Source organism: Megalobrama amblycephala, linkage group LG22, assembly GCF_018812025.1.
Source record: "Megalobrama amblycephala isolate DHTTF-2021 linkage group LG22, ASM1881202v1, whole genome shotgun sequence".
Lineage (NCBI taxonomy): Eukaryota > Metazoa > Chordata > Actinopteri > Cypriniformes > Xenocyprididae > Megalobrama > Megalobrama amblycephala.
The window spans coordinates 33,059,571-33,080,465 of NC_063065.1; the positions used below are offsets into that span (position 1 = coordinate 33,059,571).

The window sequence follows — 20,895 nt, forward strand, 5'->3', positions numbered from 1 at the left end:
TCCAACCGTTGCACTCTGTCAGGCGTATAATGCATGTCAATGGTAACAAAATCTATGGGAGTAAAACATGCACAGACAAATCCAAATTTAACCCTGAGGCTCATGAGGACACATTGATGTCCTAAGACACGAAATGATCGGGTTGTGCGAGAAACCGAACAGTATTTATTTTTTTACCTCTAATACACCACTATGTCCAACTTTCCCCTTGAGCGCGCGCACGGCATCCGGTGCGTGAGGTGTGTACGCGCTCTGCTGTAGTTTATATGCCTGTAGTACAACAGTTGTTATATAAATGGAAATTAAACCACTAAAAAACATGTTTTTTTATTACATCAAAACTTCATTTTATTTTGTTACTTTTCGTGAGGGCAGCTTTACAAATAAAAAGGACGCATATAAAGATCTTGTTCACATACCTCAGTTGGATGTGGAAAAACTAGGCAGAGCTGATGGTTTAAAGGATTAGTTCACTTGTCATCCAAGATGTTCATGTCCTTCTTTCTTCAGTTGAAAAGAAATTAAGGATTTTGATGAAAACATTCCAGGATTATTCTCCTTATAATGGACTTCAATGGGCACCAAATGGTTGAAGGTCAAAATGACAGTTTCAGTGCAGCTTCAAAGGGCTTTAAATGACACCAGACGAGGAATAAGAGTCTTATCTAGCGAAACGATCTGTCATTTTCAAAAAAAATACAACTGTTTATGCTTTATAAACACAAATTATAGGCTTGCGAGTGCTTCCACTTTCCACATTCTTCAAAACGGTTACGCTGTATGTCCTACACCTTCCCTATTCAACTTACTGAACGAACGCAGCGTCAGTTTCATTTTTTTTCCGTAAGTAGAATAGGGAAGGCGTAGGACATATGGTGTAAGCTTTTAAAGATGCGGGAAGCAGAAGCACGTGCAAGGCGATACTGCAATACTGTATGTCTTTATAAAGCATATACAGTTGTATTTTTTTTCGAAAATGACCAATCGTTTCTCTAGATAAGACTCTTATTCCTCGTCTGGTATCGTTTAAAGCCCTTTGAAGCTGCACTGAAACTGTAATTTTGACCTTCAACCGTTTGGATCCATTGAAGTCCACTATAAGGAGAATAATCCTGGAAAGTTTTCATCAAAAACCTTCATTTCTTTTCAACTGAAGAAAGAAAGACATGAACATCTTGGATGACATGGGGGTGAGTAAATTATCAGGAACATTTTAATTTGAAAGTGAACTAATCCTTTAACTACATAATACCTGAGGAGAATGTTTTATTAATCTTGTAGTAATCATAAACATTGCAATTTGTAGTTTATTATATAATACAGAGCATAAGCCTTTAATGCATTGTTCTGATGGCCCAGTCTTTCTTATATGGGCCAGCAGTTACCTCAAGAATATTATTCTATTGTTTTTCAGAAGCTTCATTTTGCTTTTGTGATGCATATCATCATCATGTAAAGTTACTGTCTGTTTCAGATTGAGTGCTGAAGTCACTGGTAGCTCTGGCAGTGTGTGATCTGGACAGACATGGAGGCTGTTCTCATTGAGTGCCAAGGCCCTGTTTTAATCATCTCAGACACCAGACATTCACTTAATTTTGCTTTGTTAGAGTTGATGAAAAGCATATAAAAACAATCCAAATAAAACACTAAAAACGATGACACAGGCCTATTTAATCTGTTTACATGCACGTCACATTAACCAACATCAGAGAACAATGAACATGAAAGTGTTGTTGAATTATTGAAATACTAACTTTTATTAATCTCAGCGGGACTTCAAGTAAATATTTTAGTTCAACAGAGTTTGGCTAACAAAAACGTTTGGGAATCCCTGCCCTAATGTTAAAGAGATCAGAAATGGTAGAATTGTAAAATGAGAAGAAATACTTTTGAATAATAACACAACATTATGGATTATTAAATTTTGGATGATTTCACTTACCATTATAAAACACATGACCTGAAAGTAAGTTGTTTTCCAGTGCAACATATGGTCAAAGAACAGACACAATGTATGCTTTATATAAATATATATGTGTGTGTGTGTAAGAAATAATTAGTAATATAATATGTATTATTTCTCTAAATGGTATTTTACTCTTAACTAAATACAACCTGTTTTTGTTAATGAAAACGTCTCGGTTACGTATGTAACCCTCGTTCCCTGAAGGAGGGAACGGAGACGTACGTCAGTAGTGACCGACGAATTGGGATATCGCTTAGAGAGCCCTATCATCTTCGTGTAAACTAAAACAAGCCAATGGAATTGGCGTGCGATATTTGCATAATGCGCACCGCCCCCGACAGGTGTATATAAATAGGAAGCGGATGCAATCGCACTCTGTTTTTCGCTGAGGAGACAACTGGTGTCCGCACTACAGCGAGGGTACAGAAACTGTGGCGACGGGACGTACGTCTCCATTCCCTCCTTCAGGGAACGAGGGTTACATACGTAACCGAGACGTTCCCTTTCAGTCGGTCACGTTCGACGTACGTCAGTAGTGACCGACGAATTGGGATCCCAACTAAAGCGCCACAGTTACGAAACCCCTTCCAGTGCCCAGCGCAAGCTCAGCCGCCCATAGCACCGGCTGGCGGTGAAGGGGGCGAGCTTACACCGAGAGAGTCTACTGCTGTCTAACCAATACCCACTAAGTAAACTAGACTACACTGGGGAAGCGAACCCGTAAGGGACGCTGCGGAGACCACTACCTACCCAATGGGGGAGGAGTTTACGTGGGAAATACACACATATGGACTGGACCCGGGGGGCAGTACGCATATGGAGTCCCTGGGATGGCTCCACCTGGTTAGGGGGAGACTCATCTGACAGGTGACAGCAGAGCTGGCTCTGCTAAGGGAAAGACACGGACTCGGCCCGTAGGGAGTTTTAAACCGTGGAAAATACACATATGGGACCGCTCACGTAGAGGGGTCACGACATATGGGCCCCAGCCAACAGACAGCGTCAGCGACGGATGTAGGCCTGGCATCAGACACTCCGCAATGTCCGAGCCGAAGGGGGAGGCGGAGGAGCTCGACAGGGTTCGCCAAGCGGGGAACACGACTGGAGAGAAGTATGCACGTATCCGGCCAGTGGCGGGAATGGCATTGCAAGCCGACACTTAGAGTGGGTACAACACGTCTACCGACTAGTGGATGCGAGTACACGTGAAGATACCGGCTCTACACGTAGGCTATAAAACCTAGCGAACGTGTTGGGTGTCGCCCAGCCCGCAGCTCTACAAATATCTGTCAGCGAGGCGCCATGAGCCAGCGCCCAGGAAGAGGCCACCCCTCTGGTGGAGTGGGCTCTCAACCCGAGCGGGCAAGGCACACCTGGGATTCATACGCCAAGGCGATGGCATCCACTATCCAGTGGGCCATCCTCTGCTTGGAGACAGCCTTTCCCTTCTGCTGGCCTCCGTAACAGATGAAGAGCTGATCTGAGGTCCTGAAGCTTCGCGTTCTATCCACGTAAACGCGCAGAGCGCGGACGGGACAGAGCAAAGCTAGGGCTGGGTCTGCCTCCTCCGAGGGCAGCGCTTGCAGGTTCACTACCTGATCTCTGAAGGGAGTGGTAGGAACCTTGGGCACGTATCCAGGCCGGGGTCTCAGGATGACGTGAGAATCACCGGGCCCGAATTCTAGGCACGTTTCGTCGACCGAAAATGCATGCAGATCCCCTACCCTCTTCAGGGAAGCCAATGCAACCAGAAGAACCGTCTTAAGAGACATTAGTTTCAGGATCGACTGATTGCAAAGGCTCAAAGGGATGACCCCGGAGAGCTGTGAGAACCAGGGTCAAATCCCAAGAGGGTACGGAGGAAGGGCGAGGAGGATTTAATCTCCTGGCTCCCCTCAGGAATCTGACGATCAGATCGTGTCTCCCCAGGGACTTACCCTCAACTGCATGGTGATGTGCGGCAATAGCGGCAACATACACCTTGAGGGTGGAGGGAGACAGCCTTCGCTCCAACCCATCTTGCAGAAAGGAAAGCACGGATCCGACCGAACATGATCGGGGGTCCTCTCGGCGAGAGGCGCACCATTCGACGAACAGGTTCCACTTCAACGCATAGAGATTCCTAGTGGAAGGAGCTCTAGCGGAAGTGATGGTGTCTACAACCGCTTGCGGGAGATCACTCAGAACCTCCGCATCCCGTCCAGGGACCACACGTGGAGGTTCCACAGATCGGGACGCGGGTGCCACAGGGTGCCCCGTCTCTGAGTCAGGGGGTCCTTCCTCAGAGGAATCGGCCAGGGAGATGCTGTCGCGAGGAGAATGAGGTCTGAGAACCAGGTCCGAGTGGGCCAGTACGGAGCCACTAACAGAACCTGCTCCCCGTCCTCCCTGACCTTGCACATGAGTTGTGCGAGAAGGCTCACTGGGGGAGACGCATGTTTGCGCAGACCCGGGGGCCAGCTGTGTGCCAGGGCATCCGTGCCGAGCGTGCCGCCGGACAGGGAATAAAACCACTGGCAGAGGGCAGTTTCCGGGGAGGCAAACAGGACTACCTGGGCCTCGCCGAAACGCTGCCAAATCAGCTGGACCGCCTGGGGGTGGAGCCGCCACTCGCCCGCAAGTAGATGCTGCCGTGACAGCTCGTCGGCTGCACGGTTGAGCACACCTGAGACACGAGTGGCCCGAAGGGACCTCAGAACCTTCTGACTCCACAACAAGAGATGGCGGGCGAGTTGCGACATGCGACGGAAGCGTAGACCACCTTGACGGTCGATGTACGCAACGGCCGCAGTGCTGTGTGAGCGGACTAGAACGTGCTTGCCTGACAACAGCTTCTTGAAGCGGGCCAGCGCAAGACGAACCGCTAGCAACTCGAGGCAATTGATATGCCAATGCAGCTGAGGCCCCGTCCAAAGACCTGTCACTGCCTGCCCGTTGTACGTGGCCCCCTATCCCGTGGCAGAGGCATCTGTGGAGACCACAGCGTGCCTGGACACTCGTTCGAGGGGTACTCCGGCCCGCAGGAACGAAGGGTCCGACCACCGGACAAGGGTGCGACGGCAGCTCGGTGTCACGGGGACACAGAGCGTGCCGCACTGCCACGCCCATCTCGGGACCCGGCCGCGGAGCCAGTGTTGAAGCGGTCTCATATGAAGCAATCCGAGCAGCGTTACCGCGGCTGCAGATGCCATATGCCCCAGGAGCCTCTGAAAATCTTTCAGTGGAGCCGCTGTCCTGCGCTTGAGCGAGCTCAGGCAGTTCAACACCAACTGGACGCGCGCCTCGGTGAGACGCGCAGTCCGTGCGACCGAGTCTAGCTCGAGACCGAGACAAGAGATCCTCTGCCCGGGGGCGAGTTTGCTCTTGTCCCAGTTGACCTGAAGACCCAACCGGCTGGGAGCTACAACCATGTCGGGTAGGACTTTGTACTGACATGCCCGACCCTCGAACGCAGACCGACCTAGGAAGGGTCTGTGTCGAGGCAGAATCGAGGCATGAAAGCACGCGTCCTTCAGGTCCATTGCTGCAAACCAATCCTGGGGACGGTCCAGGATTGGCCGTAGCCCACCGCCCTTTCTCGGTACAATGAAGCAGGGGCTGTAGAACCCCGACTTCATATCGGCTGGAGGGACCGGCTCGATTGTATCCTTCGCCAGGAGGACAGCAATCTCCGCCCGGAGAACAGGTGCATTGTCCAACGACACCTGAGTGAAGTGGACAGCCCTGAAGACCGGGGGACGCCGGGCGAACTGAATCGCATAGCCGAGTCTGATAGTACGAATGAGCCAACTGGACAGGCTGGGGAGCGTGATCCACGCTTCCAGACACTGAGCCAGCGGGACCAAAGGCACCACAGACGCACCGGGGGTGGGGCAGCAAGGCAGAGAGGGACCCGACCCGGACGGCTTGGGGGCGGCCCGGAGTGGGGTCGGACTCTGCGAGGCAGCAGTGTGCATGGGAGACAGCGCACGGGGCACGGTCTGCACCAACACACTGCCACCTGCTGGCGAATGGGGAGGGAGCTGTCAGCGGCGAGGCGGAGCCTGGCACACTGGCAGACACCCCTTGTTGTGACCTGGAGTTTGAGGAAACTGCTCTTTTTGTGAAAAAGTGGGTACCGCTGGACTCCGGAGAGCCAGCGGCGGTGGACAGACAAACACAAATTCCCCCCGGCCCTCCTCCGGGGGTGGGAGAGATGGTGGAAAACTCTCCCGAAGAGCAAGATCCTTCCCCTCCAGGTTGCCCGTCTCAGTGCCGTGTCTTGCTCTTGCGTTTACCACCGGGCTTAGCGGAGACGGGCTGGGCACCACGCCCGCGACCGGCACCCTGCTGTCTGGCTGGTGTAGGCTGCTGCTTTGCCGTCTTAGCAGGGGCGGAGGACGATGCAGGCGGGCGCCCTCGGCGACGAGCGGGCTGAGGCTGAGCCACGGGCGGCTGGGTGGAGGCAGCAGCGGACCGCCGTGGCATGACGTGACTGATAGCCTCAGCCTGCTTCTGTGCAGCGGAGAACTGTTGGGCGAAGCTCTCCACCGCGTCGCCGAATAGGCCGACCGGGGACACGGGGGAATTTAGGAACCGCTGCTTGTCGGCATCCCGCATGTCCGCGAGGGTCAGCCAGAGGTGGCGCTGCTGGACTACCAAGGTAGACATCGCGTGACCAACAGCGCGTGCTGTCACCTTCGTTGCCCGGAGGGCAAGGTCAGTGGCAGCGCGCAGCTCCCCCAGCAGCTGTTGGTCAGGACCTTCCTGGGGCATCTCCGACAGCGCCTTTGCTTGGTGAACCTGCAAGAGGGCCATCGCGTGCAGGGCGGAGGCAGCCTGCCCACAGGAACTGTAAGCTTTCTCAGTCAGACCGGCTGAGAACTTACAGGCCCGGGACGGGAGACGCGGCTCACCACGCCAGCCGGTGGCTGTTGGACACAACTGCATCGCAACAGACCGCTCGACTGGCGGGATCCTCGCGTACCCCCTGGCTACCCCGCCGTCCAGGGAGGTGAAGGCGGACGGGGGGCCAGGCCTGGTACGGGCACTATACGGTGTCTGCCAAGACCTGGTCACCTCATCATGCACCTCCGGGAAGAAAGGCATTGGGGCGGGACGCTGGGGCTGCCCAGCGCGACCCCCCCCAAGTACCAATCATCCAGCCGAGATGGGCCGGGACAGGGTGGAGGGTTCCACTCGAGCCCGACGCACAAGGCTGCCCGAGAGAGCACAGCCGAGAGTTCGGGATCCGACTCGGCCACCGCTACCGTCCCGGAGGGCGGCAGCGCGTCCGGATCTTCCTCCCCGAATTCTCAAACTCGCCTTCCGACGCAGCGACCGACATCTGATCCTCCGCCGGCGCACCGAAGGTAACGGCTGGACAGTCCGAAGAGGGCCCAGCGGAAACCAACGGGCGAAAGATGGGTTGCGGTGCTGGCGAGGGGGCAGGGGCCCGAGGAGCGTTTCCGCTCGGCGGGGGAGCCCTGACCGTTATCCTCAGGCCGCCCTCCCTATACAGCGCCGTACCGTCCTTCCGGTTCCCAGGGCCGGAAAAAACGGTCGTACGCGGCATAGGAGAGGGGACTCCCGCTTCCTGAGACTTCAGGAAGGAGAGCCTCGACCTCAGCACCGCGATGGTCATGTTCCCGCAATGGGAACATGAACCATCCACAAAAGCTGCCTCAGCGTGCTGAACGCCCAAACACGAGATGCAGCGATTGTGCCCATCAGCAGGGACCAGGGAACGACCGCACCCAGTAACGCACAGACGAAATGACATACTGTCAGGGTTCGTCTGTAAAGCTCTTTTAGAAGGGGAAGTCAACTCACTCGTGCTGAAGCACCCAGGGAGCGACGCGATGTGTCAGGTACACCACTCCCTGACACACCGAGGAACCGGCCCAAATCGCTCACACACACACTCTTTGTGTTGCTGTGAAAACAGCAGTTTTAGAGCTTATAGCTCAGCTCCTCGGACACTCGCGACCTCGCTGAACGTGCCCTCTTCACCAGCACTGAAGCTCGCTGTAACCCTCTTCTTGAGGCAATGTTTTAATTCAGAAACAAACGAAGAAAGGAGTCTTCAAACAGGACACCAGTGAATGGCTCCGAAGCGAAAGACAGAGTGCGATTGCATCCGCTTCCTATTTATATACACCTGTCGGGGGCGGTGCGCATTATGCAAATATCGCACGCCAATTCCATTGGCTTGTTTTAGTTTACACGAAGATGATAGGGCTCTCTAAGCGATATCCCAATTCGTCGGTCACTACTGACGTACGTCGAACGTGACCGACTGAAAGGGAACAGGATGTGCTCTTTTGAGGGTCCATGTTAAAGGGGTTAGTTCATTAAAAATAAAAATTCTGATGCCCTCATCTTATTTCAAAGTTGTATGACTAATTTTTTCATTGGACATATTTTGAAAAACGTATCAGTGTTTTTTTCATACATTGGAAGTCAATAGGCACCAAAATTAGTTTTACTGGTTCCCAATGTTTTTCAAAATGTCTTCTTCACAAATGAAAACATACTGGTTTCGAACGGGTGAGTAAATGATAACAAAATGTTCATTTTTGGATGGACTATACCTTTAATCTATTATAATCGATTAGTACTTGGAGACTAGTGATTTCCAAATAGGTGTGGAAAGATTTTGATGTTACTTTGTTAAAGTTTAAAAAAAAAAAAAAAAAAAAAAAAAATGTGACCGATACAAGTAAATGTGCAATTGTGTTAATTTAATTACAATTTTACATAATATCCAGTATAATATGAGAAAACAGGAAAAATGTGTGGTTTGGTGTTGATAAAGGAAGTTTGAGCCTTACTGACGTGGCTGTGGAGGCTGGGAAACACTGGCTATAAAATAAATTAAGAATTACACAAATAATCACATATATATATATATATATATATATATATATATATATATATATATATATATATATATATATATATATATATATATATATATATATATATATATATACACACATTTTATTAGGGCACAGATGTTTATTTCAGGCATTGTTGTTAACACTCTGCTGTCACCGAATGGCAATAAGATACAGGCTACTAACCAAAATATTCAAATGAAATTGAAAACCTCACAAATGAAATAAAAAAATAAATAAATAAAATATAAAGACATCAGATAGTAATATTCTGTACTAGCTTAGACGAGCAGGGGTTATTTGCTGATTGTTTGCTGTGTCTGTAATCAATCGGGCAAAACAGCACAGACGATTTATCATATTATACAATATATTCATTGTTTTGAAAATGTCAACTGTTGCAGTTAATGCTTAAGATTGAATCTTCATTGCCGTTTCAAAATAATCCATTAAACTGGTTCGATTTGAGCACTAATATTTTCAGTTCCATTCGTCTGTGCGTTGTCTCAAGGCCACGCCCACAACAGGGTAAACTACGGCAGAGCGCGTACACACCTCACGCACCGGATGCCGTGCGCGCACTCAAGGCAGTTGGACATAGTGGTGTATTAGAGATAAAAATGATATAAATACTGTTCATTTTCTCGCACAAAGGGATCGTTTCGTGTCTTAGGACATCAATGTGTCGTCACGAGCCTCAGGGTTTAATTTGGATTTGTCTGTGCATGTTTTTTTTTACTATCATAGATTTTTTTTTACCTTTGACACGCATTATAGGACTGACAGAGTGCAACAGTTGGGGTTAAAAATCATCATTTGTGTTCTACTGAAGAAACAAAGTCACCTACATCTTGGATGCCCTGGGGGTAAGCAGATAAACATCACATTTTCATTTTTGGGTGAACTATCCCTTTAATAATCTTATCCATGAACATGATTTCTGCCTAACCCCCGTCCAGATTATTTTCCGCCGGCTGTAGACATGAAGACAACACCTCCCATGATTCAGCGAAATCAAGGTGTCATCAAGCTACGCCTTTGTTTTGAATAAGCGACCTCAACAGCCTGGGCAGCATTTCCCAAAAGCACCGTAAGCCTAAGTTGATCGTAGCTCCATTGGTTTCAATGGAGCTACGATCAACTTAAGCTTACGATGCTTTTGGGAAACGCTGCCCTGGTCTCATTGTTAATACGTAGTTATTAACTTTCAAAGAGACAAAATGTACATTTTTGTATGTTTTGAAAGGTGCTAAAATGTACAATACTGACGTAACTAGATGAAAAAAGTTTGTCGAGACAAACTTTAAGTTGGCTTGAAAAAGCCGGTCCAGAAAGTTTGAAGTAGTTTTAAGAGTTTTAAAAGTTTCAGTTTGAAAGTTTCCGTTTTAGTTTAGTAGTTTTGTTAGTTAGATGAGTTTATGAGTTTGAATGAGTTTAGATAGATAGATAGATAGATAGATAGATAGATAGATAGATAGATAGATAGATAGATAGATAGATAGATAGATAGATAGATAGATAGATAGATAGATAGATAGAGATAGATTTAACATGATTTAGCATTTTGCTAGCATGGTTTAACACATTGCTAGCATGTTGCTAGCATGATTTAACACATTGCTAGCATGTTGCTAGCATTATTTAACACATTGCTAGCATTTTGCTAGCATGATTTAACACGTTGGCTAGCATGATTTAGCATGTTGTTAACATGATTTAACACATTGCTAGCATGTTGCTAGCATTATTTAACACATTACTAGCATGTTGCTAGCATGATTTAACACGTTGCTAGCATGATTTAACACGTTGCTGGCATTTGGTTGCTAGCATGAATTAGCATAGATAGATAGATAGATAGATAGATTTAACATGATTTAGCATGTTTGCTAACATGATTTAACACGTTGCTAGCATTTTGCTAGCATGATTTAGCATTTTTGCTGGCATGATTTAACACATTGCTAGCATGTTGCTATCATGATTTATCATGTTTGCTAGCATGATTTAACACATTGCTAGTATGTTGGTAGCATGATTTAACACATTGCTAGCCTTTTGCTAGCATGATTTAACACGTTGCTAGCATGATTTAGCATTTTGCTAGCATGATTTAGCATATGTTGCTACCATGATTTAACATTTTGCTATCATGATTTATCATGTTGCTAGCATGATTTAACACATTGCTAGCATTTGCTAGCATGATTTAACACATTACTAGCATGTTTTGCTAGCATGATTTAACATGTTGCTAGCATAATTTAGCACATTGCTAGCACAATTTTACATTTTGTTAGCATGATTTAACACGTTGCTAGCATGTTGCTAGCATGATTTAACACGTTGGCTAGCATGATTTAGCATGTTGTTAACATTGATTTAGCATGTTGCTACCATGATATAACATTTTGCTATCATGATTTTATCATGTTTGCTAACATGAATTAACACATTGCTAGCATGTTGCTAGCATTATTTAACACATTACTAGCATGTTGCTAGTATGATTTAACACATTGCTAGCATTTTGCTAGCATGATTTAACACGTTGCTAGCATGATTTAGCATGTTGCTAGCATGATTTAACACATTGCTAGCATTTGCTAGCATGATTTAACACATTACTAGCATGTTGCTAGCATTATTTAGCACATTGCTAGCACAATTTTACATTTTGTTAGCATGATTTAACACGTTGCTGGCATTTGGTTGCTAGCATGAATTAGCATGTTTTGCTAGCATGATTTAGCACGTTGCTAACATGTTGCTAGCATGATTTAGCATTTTGCTAGCATAATTTACCACGTTGCAGGCATGTTGCTAACCTGATTTAGCATTATGTTAGCATGATTTAACACGTTGCGATTAAGTAGATGAGTAACCTGCTTTCAATAAATTCAACTAAAAACAATGATATGACAATTGAATACAACAGATTTAAATCATTAAAGCCACGATTTTATACATGGGAATTCATAGACATAAACACTTTACGTTAGATGATTTACGTTTTTATTGCTGTTAATACGTAAGTATTTGTACGTTTTAGTGCTATACATAGTGTTGTACGTTTTTGTGTGTATGAAAACGGAAGTAAATGTACGTGTGGTAGAACCACACTTAACGTAAGAATACACACGTATTCTCATGAGATCACGTTGACCTCAAGCAGCAGAAAATTTTACATAGTGTGCCTTTAAAGCACCCAAGAGTGCCAGCAAAAAGAACATGTAGCTTGCTAAATATTACCCTACTCTGATCAAAAAAAACAAAAAAACAAAAACAAACCTCTATATTTGCAGCTGTACAGTCAATTTGGTAAACACCATTGCTCTCCTGTACACCATCTAGCGTTTCACATTCTAGTCCAGTAAATGGTGGAAATACACCATTTTTATTTTTTTCTGCTATTTAATGGCATTTGGCAAACTAATGTAAAGGCAATTTCTGCCTTTAACGGTCTCCATTTAAAGTTTCCATTTGCTCTTCATTTAATGTAATTGCTGTCAGGGAGGAGCAATTGAGAGTAATTATCTAGTTTAAGAGTAGTTAATCTGGTGCTGTGTGTTCACAAAATCAGTTGTGGTCTTGTGTTTACAGACGTATTTGTTGCTATTATTGCATTGAATCCATAGAAACAGCATGAAAACACAATGCACGACTAAAAGTGGTCTAATCTTGCACATTTAGTTTCTGTGTTCCCTGAACAGTCAACTTTACAGCCGCCTACTGTTACACTCATTTAAAAAAGAAAACAGGACTAAATCAAATGGTGACATGTGCGGAACTGCTTTATTGCAGCAGGCCTGAGGAGGAGAAATGCAGGGGTGATATTTCATTATCCTGTTACCCTTGGCACCGCGACATTGTGCTCCTTCTTCAACAATGAACTCCACATCTGCAACTGATATGGCGGGTGCTTTTACAGAAGAATTCATGCTTTTTAAAGTGTCTCGCCTGTGAAACCAAAGAAACCCACGTTCACTTGACAAATAAATGAAACGGCTCTAAAATGCGAGGAATGTAAATGAAGAATAGTATGGACACCTGCAGAGTGATGATTGTGATTTTATTTTATTTTTTATTTTTTTAATGACAGTGTTGTGCATCTTTCAGAATTGATAAAGATCTAAATTCCCGTTTAGTTCCTGAATTTGAACTGAGGTGAGAAACAGGAAACAGAATTGTAATTTGAAATTAAATTGAAGGAAGTTTGTATACCTGCCGTAAGCTTTAGTTTTAAGCTTAGTTTTTATGTTTAATAATTATTAATTACCCGTGAACATGTTATTATACACACAACATATGATATATTGACATATGGGATGTTGTAGATTCCAGACATCGAAATTAAAATGCATTTAAATTAAATTAGTTTTTGGACTATGTACATTCCCAGAATGCTCTAGATTACAAAAGTCTTGAAAATGACTCAGATTCAGAGGAAGTAAGTTTACAAAGTGATCTGTTTTGCCTCTTTGAATATAGAAATCTTAGTGATTAAAAACAAAATCTGCATAACAGGAGATAAATAAGTAAAATTAGTTATGTGAATGCATTCAATTATGTTTTCTCAAAATAGACTTTCTTTGAAATGCAATACAGTAAATTCCCTCTTCATTGTGATTCAAACTGAAATTAATCCTGTGGTGTTTGAAATAACCGAAAGAGCACAAATTCCCAAATTCTGATTTTTTGCATAAGATTGCAGCAGAAACCATGCACAAAAAAACACTTTAGTGCGCCCCCTTGTGGCAAACTGAAGCCTATATGACCTTTGATAATTAAGTATGTAGAAAGCATTTTATTATTAAAGTTTTGGACATTTATAAACAATGTTCTAAATGGATAATTTTTCCTCATTTTATTCTTGTAGCAGCATGCTCATTTTTTTTTTAACTGCAAACAGGTTTGATTTTCTCACAGGCACTTTCCACAGCCTAGACCCCTGGTGACCTGTTTATTTAGGTGTGCGCTGATTAGAAATTCTCATGCTGAGCTCCTTTCAGCACAGTGTGTATGGAACATAACAACTCTGCAATGCTCTAATGCACTTCCCTCTCTCTTTCTATCTCCTTCATCAATTAATGTTGTAGTTAGAAAAGCATGTGTACTGCCATGAGCACAGATACCGTAGAAGCTAACACTAGAACAGTAACTGTTTTTGTATGAATCTAACACATTATATGTGGCATTATTACACATCCCTAAACCTTAAAAAACAACCATCATAATACAACAGAATATAAATAAATTTGTGATGTGCAAAATGTGGTTACTCTTTCAACTCCATCAGATTACAACACAGAAAATCAGCTTAAAACATTTCATTCTCGATTCATTAATTTATTGGGACATTCCGTGTCAAATCAAACACATTTTGAAAACTTCCCTGACTCAAATTTTTGATTTTGTTAATTTTTTTTTTTTTTTTTTTCTGAAGAAAGACAAACATAAATAGTGATGAAAGACAAAATATTAAATGTCACAGATGTATATTTACTGTGTGATCCAATATTTTGTTGAGGGGTCAAAATGACCATTTTCACCAGAGATTTGGAGCCAAATTAGAGGGGTATAAAAATGACTTTAGGAAGGTTTCAGCATCATTATTTGATTTTTGCACAGAGATTGGTAGGTCTATTAGTAAAATCTGTTGACTTTATCAATCTTTGTTTCATTATATGCCAGCAGTGACAGTTCAAAAATGGGCAAAAAGCACTTCTTGTGTTTTTTTGCCTCGAGTTTGCATGCCTGTAACTGAAGAAGTATTAAAGATATCTTAATATCCTTTTAGATTCTGGTTCTTAACAAACTTTCCTTTTGGTATCTTTATTTTAAAGGCCCTTGATGGTTCAATTCCAGAGATATGAAGATCTTAATGTGGCTCAATGAGTAAATGTACAAATGTTCAGTGGTCAAAAGCAAATGTGGGTCACTTTGCATACAGCTGATACTTTTTTTTTTCTTTTAAAGAGGTATTGAAGATATTGAAGAATAAATAATGTTGAAACTAGAAATGTATCTTGTGTTTTTCAACTCAGTTGCATAAAGCATACCTGTCCGAGTGCCATAAATATTCATTTTCCAAAAGTTTGCATGCCTATACCTTTAAAAGCATTCAAGATATCTTAATATCCTTCTAGATTCTCATTATTAATAAAGTTCCCTTTTGAAATCTTCATTGTGAATGCCCTATATAGTTCGGTCCCATAGATATGGGAATCTCAAAACAGCTCCATGTTCAAATTATTGAATTTCATCCATTTTCAGAGATCGAAAACCAAATTTGCTTCATTTTGCACAAAGCTGATACTTGAAAGAGCAATGTTTGAATGTCTGAAGAACAAATACGTTATCTTGTTTCCCTCCATCAAAATAATTGCATAAAACATAACTCTCTGAGTAATCATTGAAAATTGTTAAATTTAGACACATTAACTTGCTCTCTATATTTGAGTCAGTTTTAGGGATATTTGGAAGATGGGATTTTGTTCGATTTAACAGCTTCTGAGGCTGAGTTCAAATATGCAAAATCGTAACTACACGTTACTGCATTATTGGCATCCCTGTATCTATGAGATTGAACCATACGTGCCTTGGTATCATTACATACTTACAGACTTATACAGATGACAATGTGCAATATACATACATATACTCAGTACACACATTGTACTATTTGACATACTTACAGTTATCAATACACATATCATGCACACATTCTACATTACGTGCACATACAGTACAGTCCAAAAGTTTGGAACCACTAAGATTTTTAATGTTTTTAAAAGAAGTTTCGTCTGCTCACCAAGGCTACATTTATTTAATTAAAAATACAGTAAAAACAGTAATATTGTGAAATATTATTACAATTTAAAATAACTGTTTTCTATTTGAATATATTTCACAAAGTAATTTATTCCTGTGATGCAAAGCTGAATTTTCAGCATCGTTACTCCAGTCTTCAGTGTCACATGATCCTTCAGAAATCATTCTAATATGCTGATCTGCTGCTCAAGAAACATTTAATGTGTACAATTGTACAAAATATTTGTGTACAATATTTTTTTTTTTTTTTCAGGATTATTTGATGAATAGAAAGTTCAAAAGAACAGTGTTTATCTGAAATCTAATCTTTTGTAACATTATAAATGTCTTTACTGCCACTTTTGATTGATTTAATGCATCCTTGCTGAATAAAAGTATTCATTTCTTTAATTTCTTTTCAAAAAAATAAAAATAAAAATTCTTACTGACCCCAAACTTTTGAACGGTAGTGTATAATGCTACAGAAGCTTTGTATTTCAGATAAATGCTGTTCTTTTGAACTTTCTATTCATCAAGAAATCCTGAAAAAAAAAGTACACAACTGTTTTCAACATTGAAAATAATCATAAATGTTTATTGAGCAGCAAATCAGCATATTAGAATGATTTCTGAAGGATCATGTGACACTGAAGACTGGAGTAATGATGCTGAAAATTCAGCTTTGATCACAGGAATAAATTACTTTGTCAAATATATTTAAATAGTACACAGTTATTTTAAATTGTAATAATATTTCACAATATTACTGTTTTTTACACTATTTTTAATTAAATAAATGTAGCCTTGGTGAGCAGACGAAACTTCTTTTAAAAACATTAAAAATCTTAGTGGTTCCAAACTTTTGGACTGTACTGTATATACACACAATAATATACAAAGGTGTAGCAGATTATACATAAGCTGGATACGCAAATGTCATGGATGTGCATTGGACGGTATCTAGTGGCAGCAGATAGATTGTTGAAAAGCGTATGCCTGTCGTAGACAGTTATACTAACAACATCCAACACATAAAACAACAAAAAAACAAAACAAGTTAAGTGCAGAGTTTTCTCAGAGCTCGCAACACAGCTGCCATGCTCGGCGCCATCTTGTCTCATCTTAAGAACAAGAAGATATATTTAACACTTCATGAAGATAGATAGATAGATAGAGAGAGAGAGAGAGAGATTGTTTTCATGTTTTCATGACCATGAGAACTTTTTGATAAACACAGTACAATTTCGCTGTCTCCACTCATTAATTAAGAGAGCATTTAAAGGGGTTCCAGGAGGTCCGATCAGTGTTATTTCAAAGGGCCTTTTTGAATGTTTAGTCATCAGGCATCTGTTTTTGATAGCATCTTATTTAACAGAAGTAGCTTGATCAGTGAAGACAGTTTTAATGTGCAGAGCTTAATGAGGGGGCGTAGCAGGAGCTCTTTCATGGCCATGCGGCGTTTACGGCCTGTGGCTGTAGTAATGATGCCTCTTCCTCTGGGCTGTGGCTGACATTTTTCATTGCTCTCTTTTATAGGTGCCATTGAGGCCTTTACCCCAAAGCTGGTGTTGGCTACTCAAGACATACCCTGTTGGTATAGCAGAACCCATTTGTTTTCAAATAAGCAACAATTGTGGACCCAAAATGGAGAACAAAACCTCAGGAATGAGTGAGGGCCTCCACGTGAACTGCAGTATGTCTGGAAGACACGGCTTCATCTTCACTTTCATTCCCGTTGTCTACGGATGCAATTTTGTCATTGGGATCATTGGTAATAGCATGGTGGTGGCGGTCATCTACCGCTACATGAAGCTCAAAACAGTAGCAAACGTGTTTGTGCTCAATCTAGCTATATCAGACCTCACCTTCCTTATTACGCTGCCGTTGTGGGCCGCTTTCACAGCCATGGGTTACCACTGGCCGTTCGGCACCTTTCTGTGCAAGGCAAGCGCCGGAATGGTCATCTTCAACCTCTACACTAGTATATTCTTCCTTACCGCTCTTAGCATCGACCGATATCTTGCTATCGTGCACCCGGTGCGCTCCAGACGGCAGCGCACGCTTCTCTACGCTAACCTCACGTGTGTACTCGTATGGGTGTTCGCTTTGCTCCTCAGTGCACCTACTGCTCTAAGCAGGGACGTGTACGACATTGGGAACTCGACGTTGTGCGCTGTGTTGCACCACAGTGAGCAGATACACTTCCTGGTGACCCTTAGTGTGCTAAAAAGCGTTCTAGGTTTTCTTGTGCCTTTCCTTGTCATCATCACCTGCTATTGCCTTATCGGTCAGGCACTTCTGGGTTCCAGAGGTCTGTTGAGGAAAAGCGTTCGCTCTCGGGAGGACGAAACACTCCGGATGATAGCCGCTACTGTGTTAGCTTTCTTTGTTTGCTGGGCTCCTCACCAAGCTTTCCACTTCATGGAGCTGCTGGCCATGCTTGGCGTGGTGGAAAACTGCCAAACGCTGGATGTTATTGACACAGCCATGCCATTTACCATCTGCATCTCCTATTTAAACAGTTGTGTGAACCCCATTCTCTACGGCTTTGTTGGACAACATTTTCGCAAGAATCTACTGAGGTTGCTAGGCTGTGAGTCTGGACAAACTCGCAGTCACTTTAGCATCAGCTCCAAGATGAATGTCCATTCCCATTGTACCTCTGGACTGCTCAACCTAACGAGCTCCAAGATCGATTCAACATCCGCCGTTAAGACATCTTAGGTGGAAAAGTCATAGCTGAAATTCTGTATTTATCTGTGTTTTGGGATTTTAAGGTACTACAAGATACTTGGCCAGTATTGTTAAATTAAGTAGTTAGTAACAATCCTCAAATGTCTGTGCCATTAACAAAGATGTGTTATCCTGCAGATAGCCCCTTGTGAAAAAAAAGAAGTACAAATTAGCATACATTTAAAAAGAATACTTATTATGGAAATAGTATATTTATTCTAAAAAATACTGGGTTAAAAACAACCCAAGTTGGGTTGAAAGTGGACAACTACAGCAGTTGGGTTAAATGTTTGACCAACATGCTGGGCAGTTTTATTTAACTCAACTATTTTTTTTTAAAATTACTTTATGGCTGGCTTAAAATGAACCCAAAAGTTGGAAATTAAAAATAAGACATACTAGAGACAACAATAATAATCAAAAGGTGAACATTTTATTAATTTAATACATGTTTATTGTTTAATTATTATTCATTAAACTTATTTATAAATGTCAATTTATTAAACATATCCAATTTCCAACATACTTTGAGTTCATTTTAAGCAAGTCATTTTTAAACAATAGTTGAGTTAAATAAAACAGATAATTATATATATATATATATATATATATATATATATATATATATATATATATAATTATCTGTTTTATTAACTCAACTACATATACTGGTGTGTGTATATATATATATATATATATAATTTTTTTTATTTTTTTTTTTTTTATTTACCGCTGGGTTAAAACAACCCAATTGCTGGGTTTGTCCATTTTGCCCTTTTATTTTTTTTTAACCTAGCATTTTTTAGAGAATACTTAAAGTGATAGCTCACCCCCCAAAAAATGAAAATTGTGAGGAAAAAAAAAAAAAAAAAAAAAATCTAGGTGCAATTTATATAGTGAAGACTATGCAGTGTTATTTTGCATTGGATTAGTCTACTTTATTCAATTTCTGTACCTGAAAACTACTGTTAGGCCTGGCTGAAAATCAGTTTATTTCATTTGTATCATTGTTCTACTGTATTTATTTGTGCTATTCCTTGTAATTTGTTTTTGTTTTTATTTTATTATTGACTTTTTACTTGTCTTTAATAACATTTTAAATTTATATCTAAAATTTCTGTGTCATATCTGCCTGTTTTTTTGCAAAAAAAAAAAAAAAATATATATTATATAAATATTTATGGCTGGTAAATTTTCTGTCACTGGCCATTGGAAGGTGTGGCAAAAAAGTTTGTTTTAGGCCTGGTTATGACATTAATTTACTTACTCAGCAAGATTCTCTTCAAACTGAAAGAGAAAACTGACCATTGAAAAAGACTACTCGTTTATGCTAATACCTGTTATGCCAGTGAGAATTCAGCACTTGCATTGTGTAGATGCAGTCTGACACACATATTTAATTTTTTATGTTTGTTTGTTTGTTTGTTTGTTTTCCAGTCATATTCCCCAAGGTGGTGAACTTTAAAGGCATAGGCAAATGAGTAACACACCATTAACATTTTAGTTACTACTATAAACTAACAAGAAACTCTGATTAATGAGAGGTATGAAAAAAATAGTAGTTACAGATTAGCTAATAGTGAACTAACACATTCAGCTGAGCACTATTACTCACTAATTCGTTAATCAGAGTTTCTTGTTAATAGAGTGTTAATATTTCATTACTCATTTGTTCCTGTGTAGTTATTCATTAATGATGGAACGGTATTCTAAAGTGTTACAGATTTAATTTAAGCTTTTTTTCACTCTTTATGTCCTCTTCATTTGTGTTCTGAAGATGAGTGGGAGCAACATGACTGTGAGTAATTGATGACATTTTTTTTTTTTTTTTTTTTTCTCCTCACTTTTGGGTGAACTAACCCTTTAAGTGATCTGGAAACTTGACAATATTGTAACCCATATTACCAATATTGTTTCCAATTGTTTTATGTGTTCATGCAAAAAAGATAATTTCTTGTCACAACAAAATACCAAAACCGCAAATTAAAATAACTAACTAACTAACTAATAAATAAGTAATATAAAAGGTATTGCATATTGCAAAAATTATGTACAGGTGATACCGTATGTATAATTATCTTGGTCACTCTGCTTATTTCTTTGCCTTAAACAAGGTCTATATCTTTAAAACCATAGATGTAAATACAGCTATATGTATTTAACATATTAGGACTGTACTGCTGTATATGTGGCATGTTAAATATTATATTTGAGATTCCACTTTATATTAAGTGTCTTTAACTATTTACTAACATTAGAATTAATCATTTGATACAATGCACTTGTTGTGTACATACATGTCTTTACATTGTACTTGTATTTTAAAAATACCTGCATGTACAGCTGTAATTCATTTCTGTATTTACAATTATAATTACACTTTTCTTACCCCTTAAACCACCCTTAAACCTAACTATACCACCAAACCTGCCCCTAACTTTACCTGTATTCCACCACAATAGCAGCAAAAGTGTTTTGTAATATGAACACAATAAATACATTGTA

General features: G+C 41.6%; 1 protein-coding gene across 2 annotated transcripts in view; it reads left to right on the forward strand.

The window, feature by feature from the left end:
• Window positions 1-18,651, forward strand: part of agtr1b (angiotensin II receptor, type 1b) — a 28,264-nt gene extending 9,613 nt beyond the window's left edge. Inside the window, exon 3 of one of the 2 annotated variants that reach the window (XR_007182497.1) lies at window positions 1,475-2,129. Coding sequence is in view for 1 of the 2 variants with exons in the window: in XM_048174835.1 (XP_048030792.1) it covers window positions 17,302-18,381 (1,080 nt within the window). In the remaining variant the exon portion in view is untranslated. Of the gene's footprint in view, window positions 1-1,474; window positions 2,130-17,193 lie in introns of those variants that run through there. The other variant, XM_048174835.1, reaches the window with a different exon arrangement.
• Window positions 18,652-20,895: the final 2,244 nt, after the last annotated feature.